Below are 25,075 nucleotides of genomic sequence, written 5' to 3'. Positions count from 1 at the left end.
AAGGACCTCTGCTGCTCTGGTCCTTGTGTGAGGTGATGTGGGGGCTCTGGTTCCACACTGGCTGCAAAATAAGGACAAAATTGATGGAAGATGGGAAAGCCTGATTTGAATGAAACAGCTGGAAAGGGAACTGTGGCTGTCCTCTGGAAAGGGAAGGTTAATAATAATATAATAATAATAATAATAATGGAATAGTTAGAGTTGGAAGGCACCTCTGGATTTCATCTAGTCCAACCCCCACATTATCTAATCGAAATAATAATTATAGTAATAATAACAACAACAATAACAATAATAATTTGTATTTCTGATTATTAATTACAATTATTATTGTTATTATTAAAAATAAATAAATGTGCTCTAAATTTTGCTCAGCCAGTTGGACTTGGTAAGCATTGTAGGTCTGAAATATCCTGTCTCAACTCACTTTGTAGAGCTTCGACAACAAGGAAAAACCCTTAAACACTCCTAATTTCAGGATTAGAGCCATTAATGTCACCAAGTCCCTGCACTGTGAGAAGTCTCCTGGGTCCTTCTCCACTGTAGGACGGAGGGAAAACTTCCGGCCAGGTGACACAGGGGCATGACGCAACCTCACCTCCCATTTCGCAAGTGCCTGCGCTCACGGACTCCCCGTTAATTACCAGCCCCTGTAATTACGAGCAGCGCCCGGCGCCGCCCGCGTGGCCTCAGGGGACCGGCGCTGCCCCGCTCTGCGCGTGCGCGGCCCCAGCGGTCACGCGCGGCGGCGGCAGCCAATGGGGAGGCGCGTTACTGCGCGGTGCCCCGGTTGAGGAAGTGGCCGCCGTGTCCCCCCCGGTCCCAAGTCCGGCCTCGCTCCGGGATGTGCTGAGGGCGCGCCCGCCGCCCCTCCCAGGTGAGCCAGGAGCGATTTGGGGGGGTCTCCGTGGCGGGGCGGCCGGGCCGGGGTTGTCATGGCGGCTGCACCTGGGACGGGCCCGTCCGGTCGCCATGGCAACCCCGCCCCTTCCCCGCCACTAGGCCGCGGGGCCCGTGGGATGCGCTCCCGCCCTGCCTGGTAACGGAGAGCCCCTCGCCTGTGTCCCGCCCCATTTCCTCCTCCCCCGCGGGAGAGCCGGGAATGTGTCGCGTACGGCGGGATCTCGCTGCTTCCCCGCGGGGAGGAAGGAGTTGCTCGGGTTTGTTTGGACGCGGGCTGACGGCCGGGGGTTTTGCGGGGCGTGTGTTGAGGTTTTTTAAGTGTAACTGGACAAGCTGAGCCTTTAGTGTTGCCCCAGAGTCTTCACGGCACGGCGGCAGGTGCGTTTCCAGCGGTGCTCCAGCGGCTGTGCCACTGCCCTCGGGCTCTGCGGGGTGGGATGTACCTGCCCTGTGTACGTGGTGAAAACAGCACCCCCATTCTGGAGATTGCTGGTGCTGGAAGTGCTCCTGTTCCCATATCCTGTCACTGACCGGGACTGGTTCATCCCTGCCGGCTTTGCCTTGTCCAGCCGGGAGCCAAAGCACGTGTCTCAGACATCCACAGGCATCAGGTTATTGTCATATCGCACTGCGAGCTGTTCAGATGTTTTATTATGTTAACTGTGTTGTGTTTGAGCTCGGCCTGCTCTGGGTCTGTTGTGGTTTATCCCGGTTGTGTTGTGCTGCAGCCGCTCCCAGCCCGTGCTGGGGGATCTTGGAGATCTTTCCCCTCCCGAGAACGCGTCTCAGTGTCTGGCTTTTTACTGACAGATACATAGAGACATTAAATCTCTGTCCCCAGCTCACCCCAGACTTTCTAGATGCGTTTTCCCCTCTCTGTTTGTTTTGATAATTCCCATTATCATTCTTTGCTGCCGAGCAACAAATGTTCTCAGGGAACTCGCTGTGAGAACGTGGATGTTTTTCCCCCTTGCAGTGGTTCACACAAATTGGAAATGTTTGCCTCTCTCCTTTCTCTTTTTTATCTACCAACTTACAGATTTATCTGTCTCTGGGCATTGTGAGAGCTTTCTACACCTGACAACATCTTAAATGTTACCATCCTGGAAATCTGTGCCTTATCCCAAAGGATCATCAGCCAGTTTTGTTGCATATCTATTACTCTCTTCTTCCATCTAGTTATAAATTTGCTGAACAGATCATAGCTGGAATCTCTTTTCAGTGTGGATTCATGCTAGATTCGTTTAATGTAATTAATTATCTTAATTAACTTCTTTAATCTGCCACAGACTCCCCTTAGCCCAGCTTAGTTTCCTCAGAAGCCTTTTTGAAGGACTCCTGTGGGAGTGTTTTGGGAGCACTAGTGCGTGGTGTTTTCAGATAAACCAGTTGTTTGTATGAATAAACTCCAGCAGGTGTCTCACAAGGGAGGTGGAAAAAAACCCCAAAAAACCAACAAAATCCCCCCGAGTGGTGGCTCTGTCCCAATGTGTTATAGATCCAGTGTGAGCTCCTCATTTATTTACAAGATAAGACCGAGCAGCCTCGCCCCCCTTAGAAGCAGGGGCAGGTACCAGGCTTGTAAAGTAGAAGGGTTTATCTTGCAGCTTTAAAAGTAGTTCTGTTGTGTCTTGTAAACTGCTTTAATTAGTGTTTCTGCGCCTGGTGGTAAGTGAAGAAACATTCAGTAGTGTGTAAGTGTTGCTCTGATAGGTCGTTTTGCTCTTTGAAGTCGCTGCTGTTTCTCTCAGCTTGTTGCTGGGTGTCCTTAAAGCAAATTGACGTATGTCTGACTGTGAATGCCTCTTGAAACCTGTGCCATTCTTAATTTTCCCTTCTTTTGCTAAACCAGTGTCAATCATCCTGATTTCAGGTATCTGGGCTGGCCTTGGATGTGATGAATTCAGTGGAATTCAGAAACTGGTCTTTAGCCAAAGAGCCTTTAACAGAACACGTGCAATTATTTTTGTTAACAAAGTCTAGTGCTTCTCTCCTGTCTGGTGTTTTCTCCCCTACTAAGGATGATCTTTATTTACATGTGGGGGGTTTGTTGCTTCCTGGAGGGCTTTTTGGGGGGTGTTCTGAATACAGGGGTTGGGCCAGTGTAGTCAGTCAGTGAGTCAGTGCTGCTCTTGTAGCCCATCAGTTGATGGGAACTGGTCCTGCCACCCCAAAAGCCATTCCCTCACTTCCTGTCCATTTTCCACCCCTATGCCCCTCACCCTGGCCACTCACAGCATAATTTTTGGAGTGAGCAGGAGCAGGGGAAACTGTGGTTGCAAAGGCTGACTGTGGATGACAGTGCTGTTGTAAATACCTGAGGAATTACAGGTGCAGACCCAGGGACTTCCTGGCAGAGCTGATTCAGAAATCCAGGAGGCTCAGCCTCCTTGCTCATCACAGGTTGCTGTGGGTCATGGGCAGGAATTCCCTCAAGTGACGTCTTAAGATGCTTTTAAGGAACCAACTGGGCTTAAGCTGTTCAGAGTAACAGCAGAGAAAGTTCTGTCTTGGCTGAGCACCTTGTCTGCAAATGTGGAAGTCAAGCAGTATCCAAAATCATTCTCAGAGTAGGATCATTTCCATCTTCCTGCCTTTTTTTTTTAACCAAAGTGTGTCTGATTGCTTCAATACAGAGTGCTGCAAAAAGAATTAGAGCTTCGTGTCTCACACTGTGTCCCCCCCACACTTTCCTCCTTGCAGAAAGGTGGGAACAGGAGCTGCTCAGTTTTCCAACATTAGCTTTTAATTAAGTTTTTAATTTCTCCTTTTCAACTTACTATATGGCTGTCAGAGCAGACACCTCTGCCAGAATCCATTTTAAATGTTACTGGCTTAAAACAGCAGCAGTGGGGTTTTTGAGTTGAATCTGAGTGTCTTATGCTGGAAAAGTCACTGAGAAAGGAAAAGAAAAGGAGCCATTTTGGCTCAGATTTTAAATTTGGGATCTTGGAGAGGTGTGAGCTTGAGGCACTTGTCTGCCAACTGGGAAAGGAATGTTCTTGCCAAGCATTTTTAAAGTTTATTTTATTTGAAAGCACCTTGCTTGCAGTAACCTCTGAAAAGTTCTGTGTTGGTGTCCCCTGTAAGGGTGTAGGTGAAGGGACTGGGTTTTGTGTTGCTGCTCCATAATGAGGACGGTGTGTAGGAAATGGGGGCAGCCTCCAATTCCCCTTTCCCAGGTTTTGTACCACACCAGCCTGAATTTCTGGCTGGTTTTTCAGGCACTAACATACATTTTCTGCGTGGCTGTTTATTCTTATTTAGAAATGGCAGCGGTGTGATGAATTGTGTGGGGGTTTGTTTTTGTTTTCTGGAGGAACTTGTGTATTAAATCTCCCCTCCGGCGAGGTTCCTGTTGCCAGTGTGCTTCTCTTGTGACCCTTGGGTTTGAACTCCCCACAGTGCCACTGTCACAAAGCAGATTTTCTCTTCCCCATCTTAACAAGAAAAGATTTAACAGCAAAACCCTCTTAGAGATTCTTGTTTGCCATTCCCGGGAGGAATTGCTGTATCTGGGGCAGCAGGAAGCCATGCCTTGTGCACTGTGCTTTAGAGACACTTCACTCGGGGAGCAGCTCCCGTGAAATCCACGGCTCCAGCAATGTTTCCAGAGCTGTAGGGAGAAAGAGCAGCCTGGAAGGCAGCTTGCATGCAAAACATTAACATTTTGTGCTGCTGGGAGTCTGACGAGTCCAGCTCCAAGTGGGCAAAGGATCAGGGATACAAGTGTCAGAGGATTGCACTAACAGTAAGTGTTTTCGTTTCAAATAAATAACCGCTGCTTGCTGCGCAGGTAGAACTGTATTTTGCCTTCTCACTTCCTAATATCCTTTTAGGGACTGTTTCAAACGCTGAGGCTTCGTGGCTGGAGGCCAGAGTGTTAATTACAGTGATTCAGTGTGTTCTGCTTCCAGGCTTTTAGTGCTGTGCTGTGCACACCCCGGTCCGGGCGGAGCTGGAGTCAAGGTACAAACGTGTTCCTTAGAACCGTGTTTTCAGAACTTCAGAGCTGAGGAAAAACTGTCTGAGCAGCGTGGGGTGAGCCTCTGGGAGCAGGGCTGGATGCCAGGAGGTATTTCCCAAGGTGTGTGTGACAGTGCTGCCTCCCTGACTGTCCAGTGTGCTCTGGCCAAGTCTTGTAGCTGTTCCAAACGAGGGGGGTTTGATGTCAGATGGACTTGTTTGGTGTATTTGGTGTTTGGTGAGATACTGATTTAGCAGGATGATCTTCAAGGTGTGGCAGCCTGGGAGGCTGTGCAGGGGCAGGTGGTTGGGGAGAGCAGTTTTCTGCACAGAAAGAAGCTCCTGCTGAAGGAACTTAAATAATGAGGAGCTCCAAGTGCATGTCCCTGAGTGACCCAGGGTCCATGAGGGCTTTGAGGCTCAGTGCTTGTGATTCTGGTAGAAATGACAGAAAAACAGATCAAAAAGTGTCATGGAGTGTTGTAAAATCACATAATTAGCATCTCAGCCATGTTATTACGTTGCTTTCAGACTAAGGCACAGAATCAGTCATTTTGTCCTAGATTTCTCATTAAGAATCTCACTCATTCCATGCATCCCCTTCTGCTAATGTAGGGAATGAAGTGATGGCAGCTTTGGGCAGCACTCCTGTGGGATGTGATGAAGGTACAGGGATGGAGGTGAAACCACCACTGTTCTGTTTATGACTGTGAACTCCAAGCCCCGTTGGTTTCCATAACAAACTGGGAATGAGGAAAACTGTGTCTTCTGGGGTTTGTGTGCTGCTTGTCCCAGATGAACCCCCGTGGGATTCCTAGAAGGAGCAGGAGCATTAAATGGGATAAACAGAGTGTAACAAATCACCTGCAGAGGTGTGATGGCATTGCTCACATAGCACAGGGGGGCTCTTGGTGTAGGCAGCACATTGAATACCCCAGCTTCCAGTTGCACCTTTAGATCCAAAGGAACTTGTGTGATCCCAAGAGATTTGCTCCTCGTTGACATTGTGTGGGCCTGAGCAACCTGACCTAAGTTGGGTTAAACCCCAAAAGATCATTCCAACCTAATTTTTTTATTCTGTGACCACACTTGAAGTAGAACCTTGGAACTGTCATTTAAATACTGTCAGTATTTAAATATCTTTAAAAATTTGGCTCCTATTGGTTTAATAATGTTGCCTTAAGTCCTGGAATCACCTCTTTGAGATTCTTAGTAATGAATTCATGATGTTTTCAAATCCAGTTGCACTTTCATTGTATTAAATGAAAGGAGCTTGGTGACAGGGGTTGTCTGTGTAGAACATTCCCTGCGAGACCAGTAACCTAAAAACACAGTAAGCTGAAAATGAAATGCAGCAGGGAAATCTTTACTGCTTTGGGGAATTAGACTGGTTCAGATTGAATGGTTTAATGTAAATCAAGTCCCCAGAGCCAGATGGCACAAGGTAGAAAGACTTCTAGCTGTGAAAACTCCTGCTGGCATTCTGGAAGTGCCAGTCCCCAGACAACAGCAGAGTTTGTGGCTGTTTTGGGTGCTGTGTTGCATTTTGGGGAGCTTTTAAAATTCTGTCTGGGCTTTGTTTGGTCCTATTTCTTTACAAGTGAGAGAGGACACCAGGTGGCATTAGAATTTGTTTCCTGGAAATCTTGCCTTACTGGGATTTGAGGATTGTCCACACGGGAGTCACAAACAAGGATTTGGTGGCGGCGCTGGACCAGCTCCTCTGGTGAGGGTTCCAGGCATGAGGAATCCGTCTCTGTCCTGCTGTGTGTGCAGGTACACCTTCCAGGGAGCATCTGCAAAGTAAAATACAGCCACTGTGACATGTGTGTGGCTGCAGTGCTGGGCACAGGCACACAGGGAAGGGCCAGCTCACATCCTGCCTGTGCCCAGCGGATTGTCCGGTGTCTCTGGGATTCCTCTGGCCTGGCCTGTGCCTGGTGTGTACTTGGGAGGCGCCTGCAGGAGCTCAGCCTTTTCCTTCTGTGGAACAACAGCAGATAATCCTTACTAATCCAGCAGGAGTGTGCTCCAAGTAAATGCTTTGAATTCCAGGAGGTGAAAATCTTCATCCCTCTGAGGATCCACACTGTTTCATGCTGGAGGTGCCGGGAATACCAGGGTGGCTGGGTGTATGTGTCCGTGGGGACAGTGCTGCCTGAATTATGGGATCACTTCAGAGACACCCACAGGCTACCAGGGATTGTTTTTCTTTACTCTTTCCTGCAGGTTTGCTTCTTTCTGTTCAGGATTAATTAGGATTTCAATTAGCTGTTAAGTAACAGTAAAAGGTTTTTTGATGACCTTCAGTCTTAGCTTTGTTTCTGCAAGTGAAGAAGATTCCCTCCCATTTTTGTGTGAACACTAAATTTGAAACCAATACATCCCTTATTGGGAGTTATATATGTAAACAACCCTAGTTACTATTTCTTTAACTTTAGTATTAGATCACCTGACTTTTATTCTGCCAGGAAATTCGGTGATGTTTGTTGCTAAATAATAAAGTTTTTATTTGGGAATTTCATGAGTTCATCTGCATGGAAGCTGAAATCCAAATAAAAATTAATGAAACTAGTGTCTTGTGACAGTTCATTGTCCCACTCATTTTTACAGGCTGCACAAGGCAGAAATGTTGTTAAAACACATCTAACAGTGCTAAACAAGGGAAATCTTAACTTGCAGAACCACTTGGCCACGTTTTTGTGGGTATAGAAGCGCTCGAGGGATTTTCGAACACATTTAAGCAGCTGCCTGCCGAAGTCTAGTCAACATCAGGCTTTATCCTGCATTTGAACACCCTGTAGGATTAAGAGTGCTGGTTCTGTGTGGCTGCCTGTTTCTCTAGAAATGGGGTCTGATGTAGATTTTGTTGTTGTTGTTGTTGTTTAAATACAAGAACTTCAAGAGGGAAAGAAAACTTCCTGCTCTCGAGAAAAGCCTGAGTTGAGGTTTCTAATCTGCGAAGCATCTGGTTCAAATAAAGAAACTGTCCCTGCACCTGGCTGAAAATGAGAACTGCCTGGAAGTGCTGGTGGTAGAAATGTGTCAGTGCCTGTACTCAGCTCTTTGTGCTCAGTGAACAGGGATAAATAATTCCTGGAGCCTCAGCCATTGCTTGGGCTGATGCTGGGAGCCAAATGCTCTGCTGCCTTTTAGACAGAATTGTGAAATGCTGTCCTTTAGCTCATCAAAGCCAGAGCTTGTTGATGCCAAAGATTATTTTTAAATAGTAAGTTTAGGCCTTACAATGTGCTTTAATTTAAAACAATATGTCAAGTTGGCTAATTTAGTAATGTGCTTACTATTTCTGTTCATCCAACTTCCATTACTGCTAAATATTTGTCAGAAGAATTTGACAGGTTGCTCTGAGCTGCCCATTACACCTAAGGCCAAAACATGTTGTAAAATTTGTTTCAACAGAGCAAGGCAGAAGGGTAGCAGAAATGCTCAAAACCTTTATGCTTTCCTGTATTTTTGAAATGAATTTATGTGTTAATATCTACAGGTTTTAGGTAGGAAAGGGAATTCAATGCTGAGTACTGACCTGCAGTATTTTGGAAAAGGATGTCCTCAGTGCTTTTGAAAAAGTTTAGCTGCACAATCCCTTCATAAAATATGAAATGTTGGCTCATTTACAATCCTCCTCAATATTTTCCATTTAACAGCAGGGTGAGGTCACTGTGCTCCCCTGGGAGCAGAGGCAGTGGGTGATGTTAACCACGTCCCTCCCAGACCGTGGCCATCATGTGAACAAAGATATTAAAAGAAATAAGATAACTTCATTTTGGCTTTTCCAAAATGGCTGTGGACCTCCTTCAGTTAACCACATGTCCCTGGAGCCTGTGTTTGGCTTCGCAGCAGCCACCACTTGATCTCAAAGGTCAGAACTTGGGTTGTCAGTGTTGCTACCTCAAAACCCCTAATGGCCCTTTTAACTTTCATCAAGCCCTAGGGTTGTATTTTACACTGATACTGGGGGGTTTTATCATTTTTTTGTGCTTCCAAACATATATTTTTGTCCTCTAAAACTAAGCTGACCATGAAAGTGATGCTCTGGTCACTGTGCTGGCTGAGGGTTTTGCTGAGGGCTTTGGCTGTGCCCAGGGGCAGGACCTGGTCTTGGGTATCCATGGAGAGCTGTCACCCGGGTATGAAGGGGATTGACTTGCCTGGGATTTCTTCTCTCGTGGTCATAGCAGCCTCTTACTGCAGCAAGGCCTGGCCAGAGAGGAAGGGGCACAACTCTGCTCTCCTAAAACCCTATGGCAGGACATAGTGCCAGACAGATGTCCTGAATGTTCCTTAAATGTGCAGCATCCGGATTGGGTCATGGAGTGAGTCCCTGCAAACACAACCTGTCCTGGTGTCTGAATTTGAGGAGAGGGGAATTACCCGGTTCAACAAAACAGTCATGGATTACTTTTTTAAGGCTGGCTTCAGCTCCAGGATAATGTGTAATGCTTGCCCAGCTCTTTGAGAATGTAGTGTTAGATACACATGGACTAATCCTCACAGGAATGTGTCCTGTGCTGGCTCTGCCTCTCCCGCAGCAGCTGCTGGCTCACTCTGCTCCTGGGCCCTGCCTTTTGTACTCATTAGGAAAAATAATGGCTCTGGCATGGTGGCTTCATTTCTCTCTGATTTATTAATGCTGAGAGCATTGCCTGAGAAGGGGTGTTGCCTTACAGGAGCATTAAAACTTCTCAAGAAAAGTGATCCTGTGGTGTGTCACTGCTCTGAAATGGCTCAGCAAAGGGTCTGGCAAGGGTGGGAGGAGTGGGAGGGTGGGCCTGGGATCCACACCATCAGGCAGGAGTGGTGTGGATCAGATCAGCCACAGCCAGTGAACGTGCCCTTCCTTCCTTCAGGGTCCCACGGGGTAAAGCTGAGGCTTCTTAAAAGGTCACCAGGGGTTGGTGGAGAGTGTGTGCTCTGCCATGACAGGGTGCAGATTGCAAGTCCAGCCTCGGGGGACTTGAGGCAATTCTAGGAGTGTAAAATGAGTTCTAAAGGCAGCAAGAAGTACCGTTTTTGTAGGTGCTTAAGCTGTTTTGAAACTGGCATCTGGACTGATCGTGAACACTGTAGGCTGCTCAGTAAATATGCAGCCACAGTCCTAGAATAGGCTGGGAAATAGCTGTTATTCTTTTTAAGGAATTCTGTGGAGGAGAACAGGTGATCCACATCAGTATTACGGATCTCTTTCTACATATTTCTCTAGGAAATATGTAGAAGCAGTCACTGGGAGTAAAGCTGTGTCTGGGAGGGATCCCTTTCTTGAAGAAACCCACCCTATTTCATCTTTTTCAAGAGCTGTTGGAGCTCTCTCAGCACTGATATTGAGTTCCAAGGACCCTGACATCCGGGGATTCTGAATATCCTCGTGTTGTGCTAACTGGGAGTTGCTCTCTACCCTCTCATCCAGTGGAGCTGCAGAAAAAAGCTGGTTTTTGTACCTTAAAAGAGAAATTTGGGGACAGAATGTGGGTTTTGTGGCTTAACCTGTTTTTTTCTGAGGAGTACAGCGGAAAGGGGGTGTTTCAATATTTTTAGGAGAGCAATCGCCCAGGGTTGTGTGCTGTCAAAACACATCAAATGGGGCTCATTGCTGTGCCTGCTCCTTTTGTGCATCTTTGCCAGTCACAGAGCAACTGTATCTGACAAAATAAGTTTAATTACTTACAGTTAATCGCCAAATTGTAACAACAATTGTACAACTGGCAATTGTAACTTTGCCAGTTATGACTTTTGTGTAGAAGCTGCTCAAATGGCACATCCAGTCCAGTGAGGAGTGTGTTTAAATTTGTTCCTTCTCAAGCTCTGAGCTCTAAATCAAGAGGATTGGAAAGCTGAGCATCCCTTTCACCAGGAGGGCACAGACAAACACTGCTGTGTGCAGCATTTCCCTTATAACTCGGCATTTTGAAACCAAGATTTGAGACTCTTAAAATTGCGAAAAGTAAAAATTTCAAGTCATTTGTTTTTGTTAAGGGTGGTGGGTTTGGCTTTTCTTTCCTTTGCATCCTGGTCTGGTTCTTCGACCTGGGAGGGCTGGAGCAAGAGAGACAAGGGAACTGACTCCTGGAGCTGCTGTGCCTTGTCAATCTCATGTGGGGCTTTGTCCTGCCTGAAGCCTGTTCTCCATTCATGCATCAGTGCTGCAAATCCTTTTACAACCACTTCAGTTATCACTTGCTCCTTTCCCTCTGGTGCCTTGTTAAAAAAGGCTGAAGACATTGCAGCCCTGTACGTGGTTAGCAGATCGTGGCAGTGCTATGGAGAAAAGGTGTCCTGGGATTTCTGTATTTGACTGGTCTCTGCCGGGCTGGAAAGCCAACCCTTGAGGAATTGTGCCACATGGGAACAAGGGGAGTGAAACTAGGTCTCATTTCCCCAGCATAGGTTAAACAAAATGAACATTTTAAAGAGTTGAAATCCTCTGCATATGTACTCACTGGAGATGGCAGGTTTGTGCAAGAGGACTTTCTAAATGCTCTTCTAGCAGTGCTTCCTTTTTAAGCTGTTTGTTCAGTTTTGTTTTAACAAAATGTTGGTCCTGCACAGACATTTGAAGAGCTCCGTGCAACATAAGGTACACTTGGCACATTGTTGGCTTATTTAATGCAGCACCCTGAGCTCTTTTTGGAAGGACTTGTGGCCATGTGCACACCATGCTGTGCTCACAGGGAGTGGGATGGGCATGGATGCAGGGCTGGAAGGGTGGGTTAGGCTGAGCAGCAAGCTGGGCTCATCCTGCGGGCAACACGGCTTCAAGTTATTTCTCGAATGAATGTTGCCATGGTTTGCTTCATCTCTCCTGAAAATTCATTTTGCTGGGGAAAAACAGCTTTATCAATGCCAAGATCCTCCCGGTGCTTGGAGGTGGGATCAGACCCTGTCCTCCATCATTCCTCATGTGCCTCCTGTCCTTGCAGGCGTGAATGACAGAGGAGGTGCCCCCGACTGCACTGACGGACGTGAACCTGCGCCTGCTGTGCCACGATGACATAGACACAGTGAAACAGCTCTGTGGAGACTGGTTCCCAATAGAGTACGTCACTGGCTCGGGGGGGATCTGAAACAAAGGCTGGGAGTCTGCACTGGTCCAGTTTGGAGCTGACTCCAGAGGCTCTGCAGCCATCTGGGCTGTTGCCAGGACAGCGGCAGGTTCGGAATCCTCTGTGCGCTGTGCTGGTGTTGCTGTAACAGCCCTTTGCTGCCTGTCCTGGAGGGGCCTGAAGGCATCAGAAAGTTCCTGTGTGCAGATTGTGGCAGGAAAATGGGCTTTGGGAAAGACTGTGTGTGAGGTGGGGAAAGGGGCACACCTCCAGGAAAAAGGACAGCATCCCTGTGAAAGGAAGTTGTGTCCTGGAGCGTGTGCCGAGGAAACGCCCTCAGAGCCAAACCAAACCAACAGGGAGCAGCTGTTCCTGAGGGATTGGCCTTCTGAATGTCCCAGGGGAAATGAGCAGTACTTCCCTGTGTCCTCAGCATCACTGTTGCTCCCAAAGGTCTGGCTTAAAGCTCATCTCAGCCTGTCCCAGGTCAGTTCCCCAGGCCCCCATTTGGTAAATGCCCATGACTGCAAAAGCACAGGAATGAGGAGCTTTTCTGGGGGACAGTGACAGATTTCTGGCCTAAACCATTCAAGGAAAGCACAGCTGTAGGCTTCAAGGGTTTTTTTTCTTTAGCTTTGTTGAGGCAGCTTATAGAAGATTTAAGCAGATTATAAATAAGATTGTATAAAATATAACAAATCAGCAAAAGCATTCATAACATTTTGAGTTTGTAGATTTCTTTTAAATGCAAGGCTGAACTCTCATTTTGAAATAAATGAGTACCCCAGTCTCCCTTTTGTATCTGCAGAAGGAGGAGGAGAGTTGGAGGCTGGTGGTGTGATTTTTTTTTTTTGTTCCAATATGCAGTATTTTTTTTACACGTGTATCAAATTAATGAGATCCTTACGCTTTTAGATGAGGGCAGATGGATCTTGCATTTAAAAATAACTTGCTAAAGATGGAATTGAAAGCTCTGGGCAGTGAATGCAAACCAAAAATGTGGCTCTCTTAGCAAGGCAAGGAGGCCATTATATGATGCCATTTTACCAAAGGGGGTGCAACAGCTGTTTCCAGTTGAGCATCTCAGCATGTGGGTTTTGCATCCTGAAACATTGCTGGTTTCCCTTCCTTCCCAGGTACCCTGACTCATGGTACCGAGATATCACTTCCAACAAGAAGTTCTTTTCCCTCGCAGCCACGTACAGAGGCTCCATCGTGGGCATGATAGTGGCAGAGATCAAGAGCAGAACGAAGGTGCACAAGGAGGTAAGTCCCTACACTGAGCTCCAGTGACATAATCCACCTCTTGCCGTGGTTAACAGGGGTGGGACCTGCTTGGGGTATTTTTTTTTTCCCCTTCTATTCAGACACTTGACCCTGAGTTAATTTAGGGAGTGAAGCGTGTGCTGATTTCCAGCTAACGGAGCCTGGGTGGGGGGATGTGTCTGAACACATGAGCCTGGTGCCACAGAGTCTCCTCCTGCTGCAGCCCACGGCCTGATGGGAAGCTGAGGGATGAGATCATGCAGGTGTAATCCCAAATACCTGTGCAGGAGGCACTTAACTGTTGCCTGGCTGTGTTCAGTGTCCCTGGTGACTGCAGGATGTGTAGCTGTGGGAGAAGAAACCTTTACCTTTCTTACTTAAGAGCTTTCTCAGCTGTACTGGGAGAGTCACTCTGGTGACTTCCTGCAGAAACCCCTCCATTTTCACAGTCCCTATCTCGAACCCAGAGGGGAGGTAACCAGCCTGCAAAGAGCTTGAGCTTCAGAGATAATACAGCTTGGAGGCCAGGGGAGACAACACAATACAGCAGAGAGGGAGAGAAGTGATGGTCACTGAGCACAGTGTGGGAGAAGACCACTAAAAAAAAGCAGGGGCAGTGCAGAGGATGCATAACCCCTGAAAGGCCATCAGTGTTGTGGTTAAACAATAATCCCAACATTCACAGGAGCTGAGGGCACTGAGCAGCACGGGTCTCTTCACTTCAGCTATCTGGCTTCACCTCAAAGCTCATCAAAGTCAGAAGCTGCACCTTCAGCAACTCTAACAAAAGGCTCTTGTCCCAGCCAAGCTGGAAGCCAAGGGCTTATTCAGCCACCGCTCCAGCAGTTGGGCTTGTGGAATGTGCTCCTTGTCCTCTGCAGCAGTCCAGGGATGTCCAGCTGACATGGAGCTCAGGTGGAGCTTGCAGGCCATGAGGACCTGCTGGGTTGATCTAGACACTGATGGGTGACTCTAGAACTGGCACTTTGAATCCTTCCTGGTAAAGAAAGCCAATATGTTCTGTCCCTAAGGCCACAGGTAATGTCTGTAGTCAGGAAACACCATGATTTGTGTTCTCTGTCTGGGAAGATGATATGAAAGTAGGAATAGCCCCAAAGGAACCATGCTTGGATTTTTGAACTTCCTTTCCAAAAACTTCAGCTAAGACTGTTCAGTGAAGAGAAGATTCCTGCTTCAGCCTTGTTTTCAGGTGTTCCAGTACAGGATTTCTGCTTTCTCCTGTGCCTCCCCGGGTACCTACTAAATAACTTGTCATATCTCTACTCAGGATGGAGACATCCTAGCTTCCAATTTTCCTGTGGACACTCAAGTTGCTTACATCCTAAGTCTTGGAGTGGTGAAGGAGTTCAGAAAACATGGAATAGGTAAGATGCTGCCCAGTGACAACTGTTTGCTCTCGTTTGCTACATGTGGCCAGTGGGTGTGACTGAAGGAGCTCCAGCATATCCCTGTAGGAAAGGCTTACCCCAGACTGATACCAGCAGGTGGGAAGGTGGTGCACCTACATCTCCTGCCTGGTGTCAGTGCAGCTGCACTGAGAGCTTTTTACCGGTGTGGACACAACACAATATGCAAATATTTCCAAAGAGCACAGGGCTTTGTCCGTCTTGTTCCCAGGGGCCAGCTGAGCACACCAAAAACTCGCAGCCCTGCTGCTGAGACTGACTGGAAGTGTGAGAACTTCACCCTGGAGCAGGGTTTGAAATGATTTTCTCTTATGGGTATCAGCAGCCTGATCCCTGAGGCAGAAAATAGAGCTGCTTTTAAGCTTTCAGCTTCAACAGATAGAACAAACAGTTAGAAAATGACAAAGGAAACTGGAAAAAGAGTATAACTTGGACCTGGTTAGATCTCAAATGCCTGGACAAGTCAGCTCTGAATGTCTGCTGCCACGTGCGGCGTTCCTGCAGCCATTTGGAATCCTGCAGTTCAGAAAGGCTTTACCTCTGCCTGGAGCAGGGTGTGCTCTGCCACCAAATGCTGCCCTTCTGGGGCGATTTCAGGCAGGATCTGTATCTTTGATCTGCATCTTTGATCTGCAAAAGGGAACAGGCCAGGTTTGGCAGCATGATCCTGGGTTGCACACCTGGGATATCTTCAGTGGATACAGGTATAACTCATTATCTCCAACTCCTCCTTTCTCCCCCAGCCATGTTTGGAAAGGGACAAACTGATAGGATGCACAAAGAAATGACCAGAGAGTCCTTAGAGAGAGCACTGTGTTTAAACCTTGCATTGAAATGCCACTGGAGAGAAACTTCCTGTACAAAGAAGAAAATAGCAGCACAGATGATGTTCAGAGAAGGTGGTAAAGGGGTATTCTGTAAAACTGTGGTGGTTTTGAGTCTCCTTTCAGTTTCCAAGTCCTCATTTTTTTTCCCAGCTCCATCTTGCTGGAATTTTCTCCCATCAGAGTCAATATTTCCTGCATCCATTACATCTACACAGCATGTTACTGTCCTCTCTCAAAACCTTTGAACTTGTACCTGTAGCAACACAGCCTAAAGAAGCTGCTGCTGCTTTTTCTGAGACCTTTCTTTTGAGAGTTTTTCTGCTGGTGTTTGAAGCTGAAGCCTTTCATGCAGGAGGCTCTTCACCCCAGGCATGCTGCTGAGCACTAAAGCTCTGATTTTTCCCTGGAAGACAGTAAAAGGTTTTTGTTTCTAGTTCTCTGCTATTCTTGAACCAGAGGACAGCTGGATTTCTGTGAGGTTTCAAGACTGGAATATGTCATAACTAAACTGAACTGCTCTCAGTATATTTTTGGGTTTGACTGATATAAATTCTCATTAAGTATCAAATGACTATGAAGTCAGTGCTTTTGACTTCTGCCCTGAAATTCTGGAAGTTGTACAGATCCTGGGGATTGTGAAAGAGCAGCAGCCACCTCACCTGTGTGTATTAGTCAGGCTGATCCTTTAGCCTGGTTGTTACCACACCTGATGGGAGAAGTTCCCATGCAGGTTCTGCTGGGTCCACCATGCTGTGTTGGGGTGGTGTGGATGAACCTCCAGGTCTTGTCTCTTGGGGCTGGAGTATCCTCTGTGCCCTCCTCTGGTTTTTCCTGCTGGCTGCACCAAATCTGGGTTGAATAGAGACTGTGCCTCTGCTCTCTTCCTTAGAAGGGATCCTCAAAACCCACCAGTTGTTAGATTTTGAGTTCAGCAGACACAGGGCAATAACCTGCTTGTGAAGCTCTGTTTTGACACTCTGCTGTTTTAAATGGCTTTAAAATAAATAAATGTATGGGGTGGAACTGATACCACTGAAAATGACTCTGACCTTCCCACAGCTGGGAGCTGCTCCACTGGGGATGGGTGACATTGTCCTGATAAGTCCCATGTCTGGCTCATCCTTGTGGTTATTGAGTCAGAGATCTGTGTCTTTAAAATCTCTGTTTTTTGAAGCCATGCTTATAGGTGAGATGAGATTCATATTAAAACCATCTAGCATGGTCCTCTGAGAACTGTTGGGGCTCTCAGGGATGTGCAGCAATCCCTGCTCAGACACTGCTGCAGGAGGACTCAGCTGAGCCCTATGAGCCCTCATGCTGAGGAAGGCTCCACACTGTGATCCTGCTGCTCTTCCCTTCCACAGGTTCACTCTTGCTGGAGAGTTTGAAGGACCACATCTCCACCACTGCCCAGGACCACTGCAAAGCCATCTACCTGCACGTCCTCACCACCAACAACACAGCAATAAACTTCTATGAAAACAGAGACTTTAAACAGCACCACTATCTCCCCTATTACTATTCCATCAGAGGGGTCCTCAAAGATGGCTTCACCTACGTCCTCTACATCAACGGCGGGCACCCACCCTGGACAATCTTATATCCTTTACCTGCTGAGCACAGGCCAAGCCATGTTTGGGGTTAACAACAGCAACCCACCAAAGTGTGGGGACTGCTGCCTGCTCAGATGTGAGTTTAACCTGAAGCTGGAAGGAAGGCGATGATAGAGGGATTTGACAGTGATCCCTGTGTCCCCAGGCTCCCCCAACTCCTCTGGGAACAGGTCAGGGAGTCAACCTAGGATTTCTGGAGCAAGTTTGATGCCAGTGATAGTTAATGCTGGTGTTAGGCCAAAGTGCTGGGCGTGCTTTGGCTTGTGGGGTGCAGGATTTGGCCTGCATTGGAACATGGCAGAGAAAGTATTGGTCTTGCTTCCTGTAACTTGGGATCCCCTGTGAGCCTGGTGTGGATCTCAGCAGGCTGCTCTCACACTGACTTAGAGAGTTTGTTTCAGGTCACCAAATCATGGAAAGGAACCCCTCTTTCCCAGGTGTAGCTGGTCAATCCCAACCTCCCGGGGCAGGGGGATGGATTGCCTTTCCCACAGAAATTTGCCATGGGATGCAAAGAGAACTGGCAGCTGCTTAGAGGAGGTATTTCCCACACAATTGGAGCCAGCACTCCCAAACTGCCATCTTTTACAGGGGAGAACAGACCTGCTTTTGACAGACAGGTGGTGGCAATGAATGCAAGGAGCAGATCTGAGTGAGCAGAGCAGCTTCCACTGTGCACTGAGCAATTTCATGTGTTTCTTAAGTCACAGTGTAACTGTTTTTGTCCTTAACTGGTGGCCACTGACTACCTACAGCACATTGGATCCACACTAGCCAGCCTGAGCCCGTGCTCCATTCCCCAGAGGATATACCGGCAAGCCCAGAGCCTCCTGTGCAGCCTCCTGCCCTGGTCTGGCATCTCTGCCAAGAGCGGCATCGAGTACAGCCGGACGATGTGACCGAGGGTGTGTGGGAAGCCCAGGTGGGTACTGGGGACAGCCCCTTCCCTGCCCCACGCCACAGTCCTGGAGTGGGAGCATCCTGCTGCTGTGGAGTGCCTGGGCAGCACTGTGCTCCGGCCTCCAGCCAGTGGCCAAACTCCTGCTGGTTTCATTTGAAGGGAATTCGCATTCTGATCTGGTTGAGCCCAGAGCCCAACAGAAGGTGGAATGTGCTGTCCCTCTCCTTTTCCCAGATACTGGAGCAGCGTGCAAGACCCACAGTGACTGAGCCCTCACTGTCCCAGCCCAGGAACTGGAAGGCCATTTGCTGCCATGTCTGACATTCCCAGCACTGTGGCTCCCCTGCATGCTTGGAGAGACTCGTCATTAACACCTGGTTTCCCTACAACACCTGCCCTCTTTTCTTTCCATAGGATCGTTCCTCCTTCCACGTGACCCACCCGGCTCTGCGCTGGTTCCAGTGATGACAGCTCTTGGCCAGTGACCCAGCCCCTGGGAGGGACTCCCTGTTCCACAGGGACTGACATTTGGCAGACTTCACCCCGGGGCTCAGCCCCGACCCCCCGTGGGCTGGGGCGGGCCTGGGTGTCCGTCACCACTCCGTGTGCATGTTGCACTGTCCCCACCACCTCCCTCGCCTCTGGTTTGCTCCTTCCATACACGTGGGTTCAGCTGCTGCTCCCACTGCTCCCAGAGCAGCTGAGGGAGGGTCAGGAATGTGCACTGAGGAACCACTGAACGGCTGGCAGGGGACAGTCGGAGAGTTGTGCTGGGGAAAGGGGAGCCGGGTGAGGGGAGAATGAGAATCATGGTTTGGTCCTCCCACATCAGCTGCTCGTGCTTCCTGTGGGTAACTTGCAGGGAGAGGAACTGCCTCGCATGAGAAACTACCCAGCCCCACCAGCCCTCTGGAGTGATGTACAAAGAAGCGTAGAATTCAGGATGCATCGAGTAGAAGGCAGGGAATGAAATTGCTATTTCATAGTGAAATATATATGTATTATAGTGTATAGATCTTTCTGCATCTGTCCAAGTTGGAATGTAGCAGGGGAGGGGAGCTGGGGGTGTAGAGTCTGGTCCAGAGCCTGTCTCCTCCCTTGGCACTGGGCTCTTGCAGGCTCTGGAGTGATGGAATCTGTGCACAGACCACAACAGCTTTTCCTTGCTGAGGAAGGTGCCCCAGCTGCTCGCTGTTGTGTTCTGGGCTGTGCTCTGACCCCCCAGTGCTGTGCTGGGCAGTGTCCTGGCTGCAGGACCCCTCTGGCTGGGCCAGCTGGGCCTGAGTCTCTGCTCACTGGCAGATCATGTCCAGTTGTGTGGAGGCCCCAGAGCTGCAGCCAGGCCATGGGCCCTGCTGCATTCCCATGGTAAATCCTCCTTCCCTGGCTCAGGCTCTTCCCCTGCTCAGCACCATGTTCCTCATTCCCCTCCCATTGTGTCACTGGAGCAGAGGGATCCAAGCTCCATCTGGTGCAGGGCCTGGATGTGCTGGCACTGCCAGCTCTGGCAGGGGCTGGGCAGGACCTGGGGGTGACACTACAGGTCAGGCTGAGTCTTAGAAGACCTTGCAGACTGGATGGTCACAGAAGGTCCCATCAGTGTCTGAGCCCCTGGGGTAGGAGGTCATTAATAAAATGGCACAGGAGGGGAGGGTGCTGTGTGTGACAAGTGCTACCCTGGACAGCAGGAATTCCCAGGGGCTGGCATGGACCTTCTGGGAGCAGCACAAGGCTCTTCTGTGAGGTGCTGGTCCTTCTGGGGCTCAGAGGCATAGCTCAATGGCTGACACAAGGTAATGAAGTGTTTATGAGGAGTCAAGCTGGTGCTGGTGGAAAGGTCATCCTTTGAGACCTCTGAGCCCCAAGATGCCAGGGCTGCCCTCAGAATGAGCCTCTTTCACCCCATCTGTCTCTGGTTCCTCTCCAGTTCAGCAGTGCCAGTGGCACTGGGCAGGCAGCTCCTGCCCTGGTCCAGCTGCCCACAGTGACCCCTTCCAGTCCCAGTACTTTCCCAGGGCCCCTGACGCGCCTTCCAGCCTCAATTCCACAACACCCTCACCTGGGTTACCACTTTTCAGTCCGGGGTATTTTCACTTATCCACTTTTTACTTAAACACATCTGTTGGTTTAGAGGTTCTTTAGCAGCCCAAGCCCTTGGTTTTCCTCAGCACTTGCCTTCTCTGGACCAGAATGAAGCTCTTTCTCTCCTGAGTGCCTGGCACTGATGTATGTGTGTCCCCTTTCTCTCCTCCCCTTACACAACCCCACTCCACTGCTGCAGCACTGGAGCACATCCCCAGGGGAGCTGTGACTGGTCTGTGCCCTCCTGCCACCCTGTCCCAAGCACTAGCCCTGTCCCGACTTTGCAGCCCATTATTTATTGAAGAGCCTCTCGCTAAATATCTTCAATTAAACCAAACCTCTTTTCTGAGTTGTCTGTCCCTGCACAGGAACCAACTGACTGCTCTGGCCCTGACCTTGTGCTGGGGGGTGCCCACAGACCCTCCTCATGGGGGCTGGAGGGATCCTGGGGGAGCTGCTGCCATGCCCTGCCAAGCCAGGGATCAGCTTGGAGAAGGCAGAGAGGGGCGACAGGGCACAGGGAGCAGCTCCTCCTGACTGAGCCTGCCCTTCCAATGGTGGGTGGAGGATTTTCCTGAGCCCCACAGGGACTGGGGCTCCTTGCTGGCTGCCCCACATTTCAGCCAGGACAAAGGCCCCTCGGGCACAGCCAGTGCTCAGGAGGTGCTTCAGCATCTGCAGCAGCACAAATAGCTGCTCCCAGGCTCCTGCCTGGAGCCCTGGGGTGCATGAGCCAGTCTGGACTAACCCAAAACCTCAACAGCTGCAGCGGGGCAGCACCTGAGCCACCCCACAGCCCCACTGCCCCAAGGGGCTGCCATCAGCAGCCTTGTCCTTGTCCTTTGCCTCTGGCCCCGTCCTTCACCTCTGGCCCTGGCACAGTCCAGAGGACAAACCCCTGTGGCAGCAGGAGCTGGTGGGTGCTGTTCCCTCCCAGCCCTACCTTCCCCCAGCTCTGGGTCCCACAGGCTCAGCCTCAACCTTCAAGAATGATCCCAACTGCTAAACTTTCAGCAAAGCCATTTATTCCACTTTCCTGCTCCCACAGATCTCCAGGTAGGGCCCCACATGAGCACCTCTAACGCCCCAGAGGGAATTCATGGCACAGCTGCCCTGTTACACTGGCACCCCGAGTGGGGGTCTGGTCACTGACATGGGCAGACGTGCTTGACCAGCAGCCCCGTCCCTCAGCTGTGCCCATTGCCAACACAGCCAAGTCAACACGGGGCATTTAAAAAATTCATATGTTTTGTTTCTTAAAAACGGAAGGGGGACCTGACAGCAGCAGTGTGTCCCTGAAATCAAAGCATAATTCTAAGGCTCTGGCGCCCTCACGTAAGCACATGAACTCTCTGCAGGGGCTGTGCAGGTTGATCTGGGAAGCTCGCTAAGAGTTTAATGGCCATAAAAATAAATCGCTTTTCCCTGCTTCAGACAAACCCAGACCCTCCCAGCTGGGCAGTGGGGTTGCGTGGGCAGCCACTGCAGCCCCGGGTCGGAAAGGTAGAAGTCTCTTGGCTCACCCACTTTTACTGGAGCGCACACACGGTGGGGTCACTCCATCGCCTCAGCCAACGGCTGCTCCGCCACCGCATCGGCCCCCAGCCCCGCCGGCTGCTCCAGCGCCTCGGCCCCCGCCAGCTGCTCCGCCAGGGCCTGGCCCTCCAGCCCCGCCAGCTGCTCGGCCCCCGCCTGCGCCACGCCCGGGTGCTCTGCCCGCTCCACCAGCTCGTTGCCCGCTTTGCCCAGCTCGTTGCCCGCCTTGTGGCCGTGCAGGTGTCCCGCTGCCCCTCCCGCGTGGTCGATGGCCGCCTTCTTCGGCTTCTGCGTGGCGGCCACCGCCTCGGCCAGCTTCTCCTCCGGCACCATGTTCAGGATCTTCAGGGCGAACAGCAGCTGGAACTTGGCAGTTCCGACGAAGGAGTTGGCCAGGAAGTTGGGCAGCCCGCCCATGCGGTCCTTCTGGGTGTAGAGGGGGACCCGGACCATGCCCATCACCTGCAAATGCACAGGGCACAGCTCAGCAGGGCCACAGCAGCACCAGCCCCCCTCCCTGCACCCCCCTGTCCCCACACCCTCACCCAGTGCCCGCCAGCCCACAGCCCAGGCCCGCTCTGCCCCGCTGCCAGGTCCTGCCTTCCCTCCACACTGGCCCCTGCCCTTCCCTGCCCTCAGCCCAGCTCAGCCCCAGTGCTGCCCCTTCCCAAGCTCCCCCAGCCAGGCCCCTGCTCTCCCTGCCCAGCCCCCCCATCCCAGCCCTGGCTCTGTTCCCCCATCCTGCCCCTTTGGGGGGGATCCCGCTGCCCCAAGCCACTATGGGGAGTGTCCCTTCCCCCTCCAGCCCCTGTCCCGTGTGGGGACACCACAGCTGCCCCCGTGTCCCCCTCACCCAGGCCACAACCCAGCGCCCGCTGCCTCTGCTCACGCGGCTGCCGACACCCACCGAGCGCCCGGAGGGCGCAGGGGGAGGCCCTGGGTCTCTCTCACAATGCCCCGGGGCTTCAGCCACATTCAGCTGCCCGGGAGGAGGAGGAGGAGGAGGAAGGTGCCCCCGCACGACCCCCGTGCAGGCCGGGGAGGACTCGGGTCACAGCGACATCACCACACCGCGGTCACGGTCCGGTCCAGGGCACTCAGCCCAGGGCAGGGGGGGATCCCCCCCAGCTGCAAACGGCCCTCGGCCACATCCCTTGGCCGAGGGTTACACAGGCTCGTCCCTGCATGGGCAGACGCCAGGAAAGGCTGGAGCTGGAGCTCCCTGCGCTCTGGAGCCCACAGCGCGACCCCAGCCGGCTCCTATCGCCGATGCCTCGGGCGGTGCTGGCACCTGCCGCCGGCAGCTCTACCTGCGGTGCATTCCCCGGCCGGGCTGGCCAGGGCCGCCCGGCAGACCCAGGAGGAAGCGGCGCCTTCCCTGGGCTAAGTGAGAGCTCGCACACCCCTCCCGGGTGTCCCACCTCCATCCCGTGGTCTCGGGAATGCACCGCGCTGATCTCGATGGTGTGCAGCTCCTCCAGGGTGAGCTGCCTGGCGTAGAAGTGCGCGACCACGCGGTGTGGCCCCTCTGTCAGGTGCGAGCACAGATAGTCAGCTTCCGTCAGGCGCACACAGCCCAAACCCAAGCCCAGCACCCGATTCAGACCGTCCTCCAGGGACCAGTAACGGCGATCCACGAACCCCCCGGGAAAGCCCAGCAGTCCGTCAAACCGCATCTGCATCTGCAATAGAGGCGCAGGGTGTTAATGGGGCACGGCGGGGCCCCCGCCGGGGGGCGAGGGGGGGCCACGGAGCCTCCGGAGGAGCCGGAGGAGCGCGGGGGGCGCCGCGGCCGCTCCGGCGCGGCCCTTCCAGCTCCGGCGCATCCAGGACCGCTCAGCGACGCCGGCCCGGCCGCCGGGGCTCTCCGCACCGCCCGTGGGCCCGGGGACTCCCCCTGGGCTCGGGCCCAGCCTGACGCTACCGCCCTGCTCGGATCTCCCGCGGAGCCGCCCCCTCACCCACCGCCCCCGCACCCGCCGCCCGGCCCAGCCCCGTCCGCCCCGACGCCCTCCCGCCCCGCCCCGCCCCAGCCCCGGCTCCAGCCCCGGCCCCGGCCCCGGCCCTGGCTCCGCTCCCGCTCCCGGCGCGGCCCCGCCTGGCCCTCACCAGTACAGCGTAGCGCAGCGGGATGCGGCCGAACAGCATGCCCGGGTTGGGCGCGTACAGCATCGCGTGGCAGGAGTGGCTCCAGCCGGGCCCGAGCCGCATGGCCTCGTAGCGCGTGAGCGGCTTGAGCTCGGGCACGCCGGGCACGCCGAGCGTGGGCAGCGGCGGCAGCGCGCCCATGGCGGGCAGGGGGCCCATGGCCGCCATCGTCCCCACGGCCGCCATCGCCTCGCGCCACCGCCACCCGCTCCGCGCACGCGCTGCGCCCACGGCACCGCGGGGGGCGGGACCGCCGCTCGCGCCCAGCCAATGGCGGTGCGCCGCGCGCCGCAGGGCCAATGGGCGCCCGGCGGGGCCCGCCAATCGCGGCGCGCCCCCGGGGCGGGGCGGGCGGCGCGCGGGCACCGGGCTGCGCACGCCGAGCGCCACAGAGAGCCAATCGCAGCCCAGAGCGGGGGGAAGGGACGGGGCGGCGAAGGGCACGACGGGAAGGTGGCGGGGGACGGAACGGAGGACCCCGCCCCCAGCGCTTTGGCCCCGCCCCAGGACGTGGACACGCCCCTCAGCGCAAATGTCCCGCCCCCTCAGCCACTGGCCCCGCCCCGTTCCCCGGCCCCGCCCCTCCGTCCTTGGCCCCGCCTCCGCAGCCCCCGGTCCCTCCCGGTCCCCCCGGTTCCCCGCCCGTGTGCCCTCCCTGTCCCCCCGGCGCACTCGGACTCTGGCGGGGCTGCTCCACGTGTTTATTCCTACAAACATAGACGGGGAGGTGGGGGGGACGCGCCCCGGGCCCCCCGCAGAAGCAGAACAAGGCACACGGCGTGGGCAGCGCCGGGCTCTGCGGGACGGGCCGGGGGTGACCCCCGCGGACCCCCCTCCCCGCGGAGCCCCGCGGCCCGGCACGGCGGGGAGGCCACGGCTCTGTCTGTACAGGGGCAGTGACAGCAAAGGGCTGTGCTCGGTGTGTACAAAATATACATCGGTAGTGTCCGTCCTTCATCTGCCCATCCGAACCCAAACCCCCGCCCGGCCCCACGGACACCGCCCACGGGAAACACGGCCCCAGCCCCGACCCACCGCCAGGGAACATGCACGGGCTGTGCCGGGACCGTGTCCGGAGGGGCGCGGGCAGGGCCGGGGGGCTCCGGCAGGGCCCGGCCCCGCTCACGGGAGGCTCTGCTCGTCCTCCAGGTGCAGATGGGTCTGCTCGAAGAGAAGGGGCTGCGTGGGGCTGCCGGTGCCGCGGACGGGGAGCGTCTTGGTGTAGTCGGATGAGCCTGGGAGAGGAGAAGGGGGTTCAGCCTCGGAAACGGGAGCCCTGGGGGCAGAGGAAGGGCCTGGCATGGGGATCGGCCAAACCCTCCTGCCCTGGGCTGGCCAAGGGAGACAG

At 52.7% G+C, this 25,075-nt stretch overlaps 3 protein-coding genes across 7 annotated transcripts in view; 1 reads left to right on the top strand and 2 right to left on the bottom strand.

Moving 5' to 3' along the window:
• The first annotated feature begins 756 nt into the window (after positions 1-756).
• NAA60 (N(alpha)-acetyltransferase 60, NatF catalytic subunit) lies at positions 757-18,976 on the top strand. Of its 2 annotated transcripts, none has more exons than XM_027683546.1 (7): positions 757-877; positions 11,805-11,920; positions 13,064-13,193; positions 14,482-14,578; positions 16,812-17,046; positions 17,803-17,982; positions 18,376-18,976. In XM_027683546.1, the coding sequence occupies exons 2-6, from the start codon at positions 11,811-11,813 to the stop codon at positions 17,957-17,959; spliced, it is 729 nt and encodes a 242-aa protein (XP_027539347.1). In that variant the 5' UTR covers positions 757-877; positions 11,805-11,810; the 3' UTR covers positions 17,960-17,982; positions 18,376-18,976. The 2 variants fall into 2 exon arrangements, with proteins under 2 accessions (XP_027539347.1, XP_027539348.1); XM_027683547.1 differs by lacking the exon at positions 757-877 and adding an exon at positions 1,123-1,281.
• A 2,070-nt stretch (positions 18,977-21,046) lies between these two features.
• NUDT16L1 (nudix hydrolase 16 like 1) lies at positions 21,047-23,935 on the bottom strand. The gene is made up of 3 exons (XM_027683544.1): positions 23,689-23,935; positions 23,001-23,261; positions 21,047-22,041 (listed from the first exon to the last, which is right to left on the bottom strand). The coding sequence occupies exons 1-3, from the start codon at positions 23,911-23,913 to the stop codon at positions 21,598-21,600; spliced, it is 930 nt and encodes a 309-aa protein (XP_027539345.1). The 5' UTR covers positions 23,914-23,935; the 3' UTR covers positions 21,047-21,597.
• Positions 23,936-24,411: 476 nt separating this feature from the next.
• The window catches only part of MGRN1 (mahogunin ring finger 1), a 53,702-nt gene continuing 53,038 nt past the window's right edge, over positions 24,412-25,075 (bottom strand). For 2 of the 4 annotated variants that reach the window (XM_027683698.1, XM_027683694.1), the window contains one exon: positions 24,412-24,962. In XM_027683698.1, coding sequence (XP_027539499.1) covers positions 24,850-24,962 — 113 coding nt within the window. In that variant the 3' untranslated portion in view covers positions 24,412-24,849. The remainder of the gene's footprint in view (positions 24,963-25,075) is intronic. The other 2 variants (XM_027683696.1, XM_027683697.1) reach the window with 2 other exon arrangements.

The sequence above is a fragment of the Neopelma chrysocephalum genome, unplaced genomic scaffold (assembly GCF_003984885.1).
Source record: "Neopelma chrysocephalum unplaced genomic scaffold, ASM398488v2 Primary Assembly neopelma1_65, whole genome shotgun sequence".
Taxonomy (NCBI): domain Eukaryota; kingdom Metazoa; phylum Chordata; class Aves; order Passeriformes; family Pipridae; genus Neopelma; species Neopelma chrysocephalum.
The sequence above is the reverse complement of the archived record's forward strand: the minus strand, read 5'-3'. Positions and strand labels throughout refer to the sequence as shown.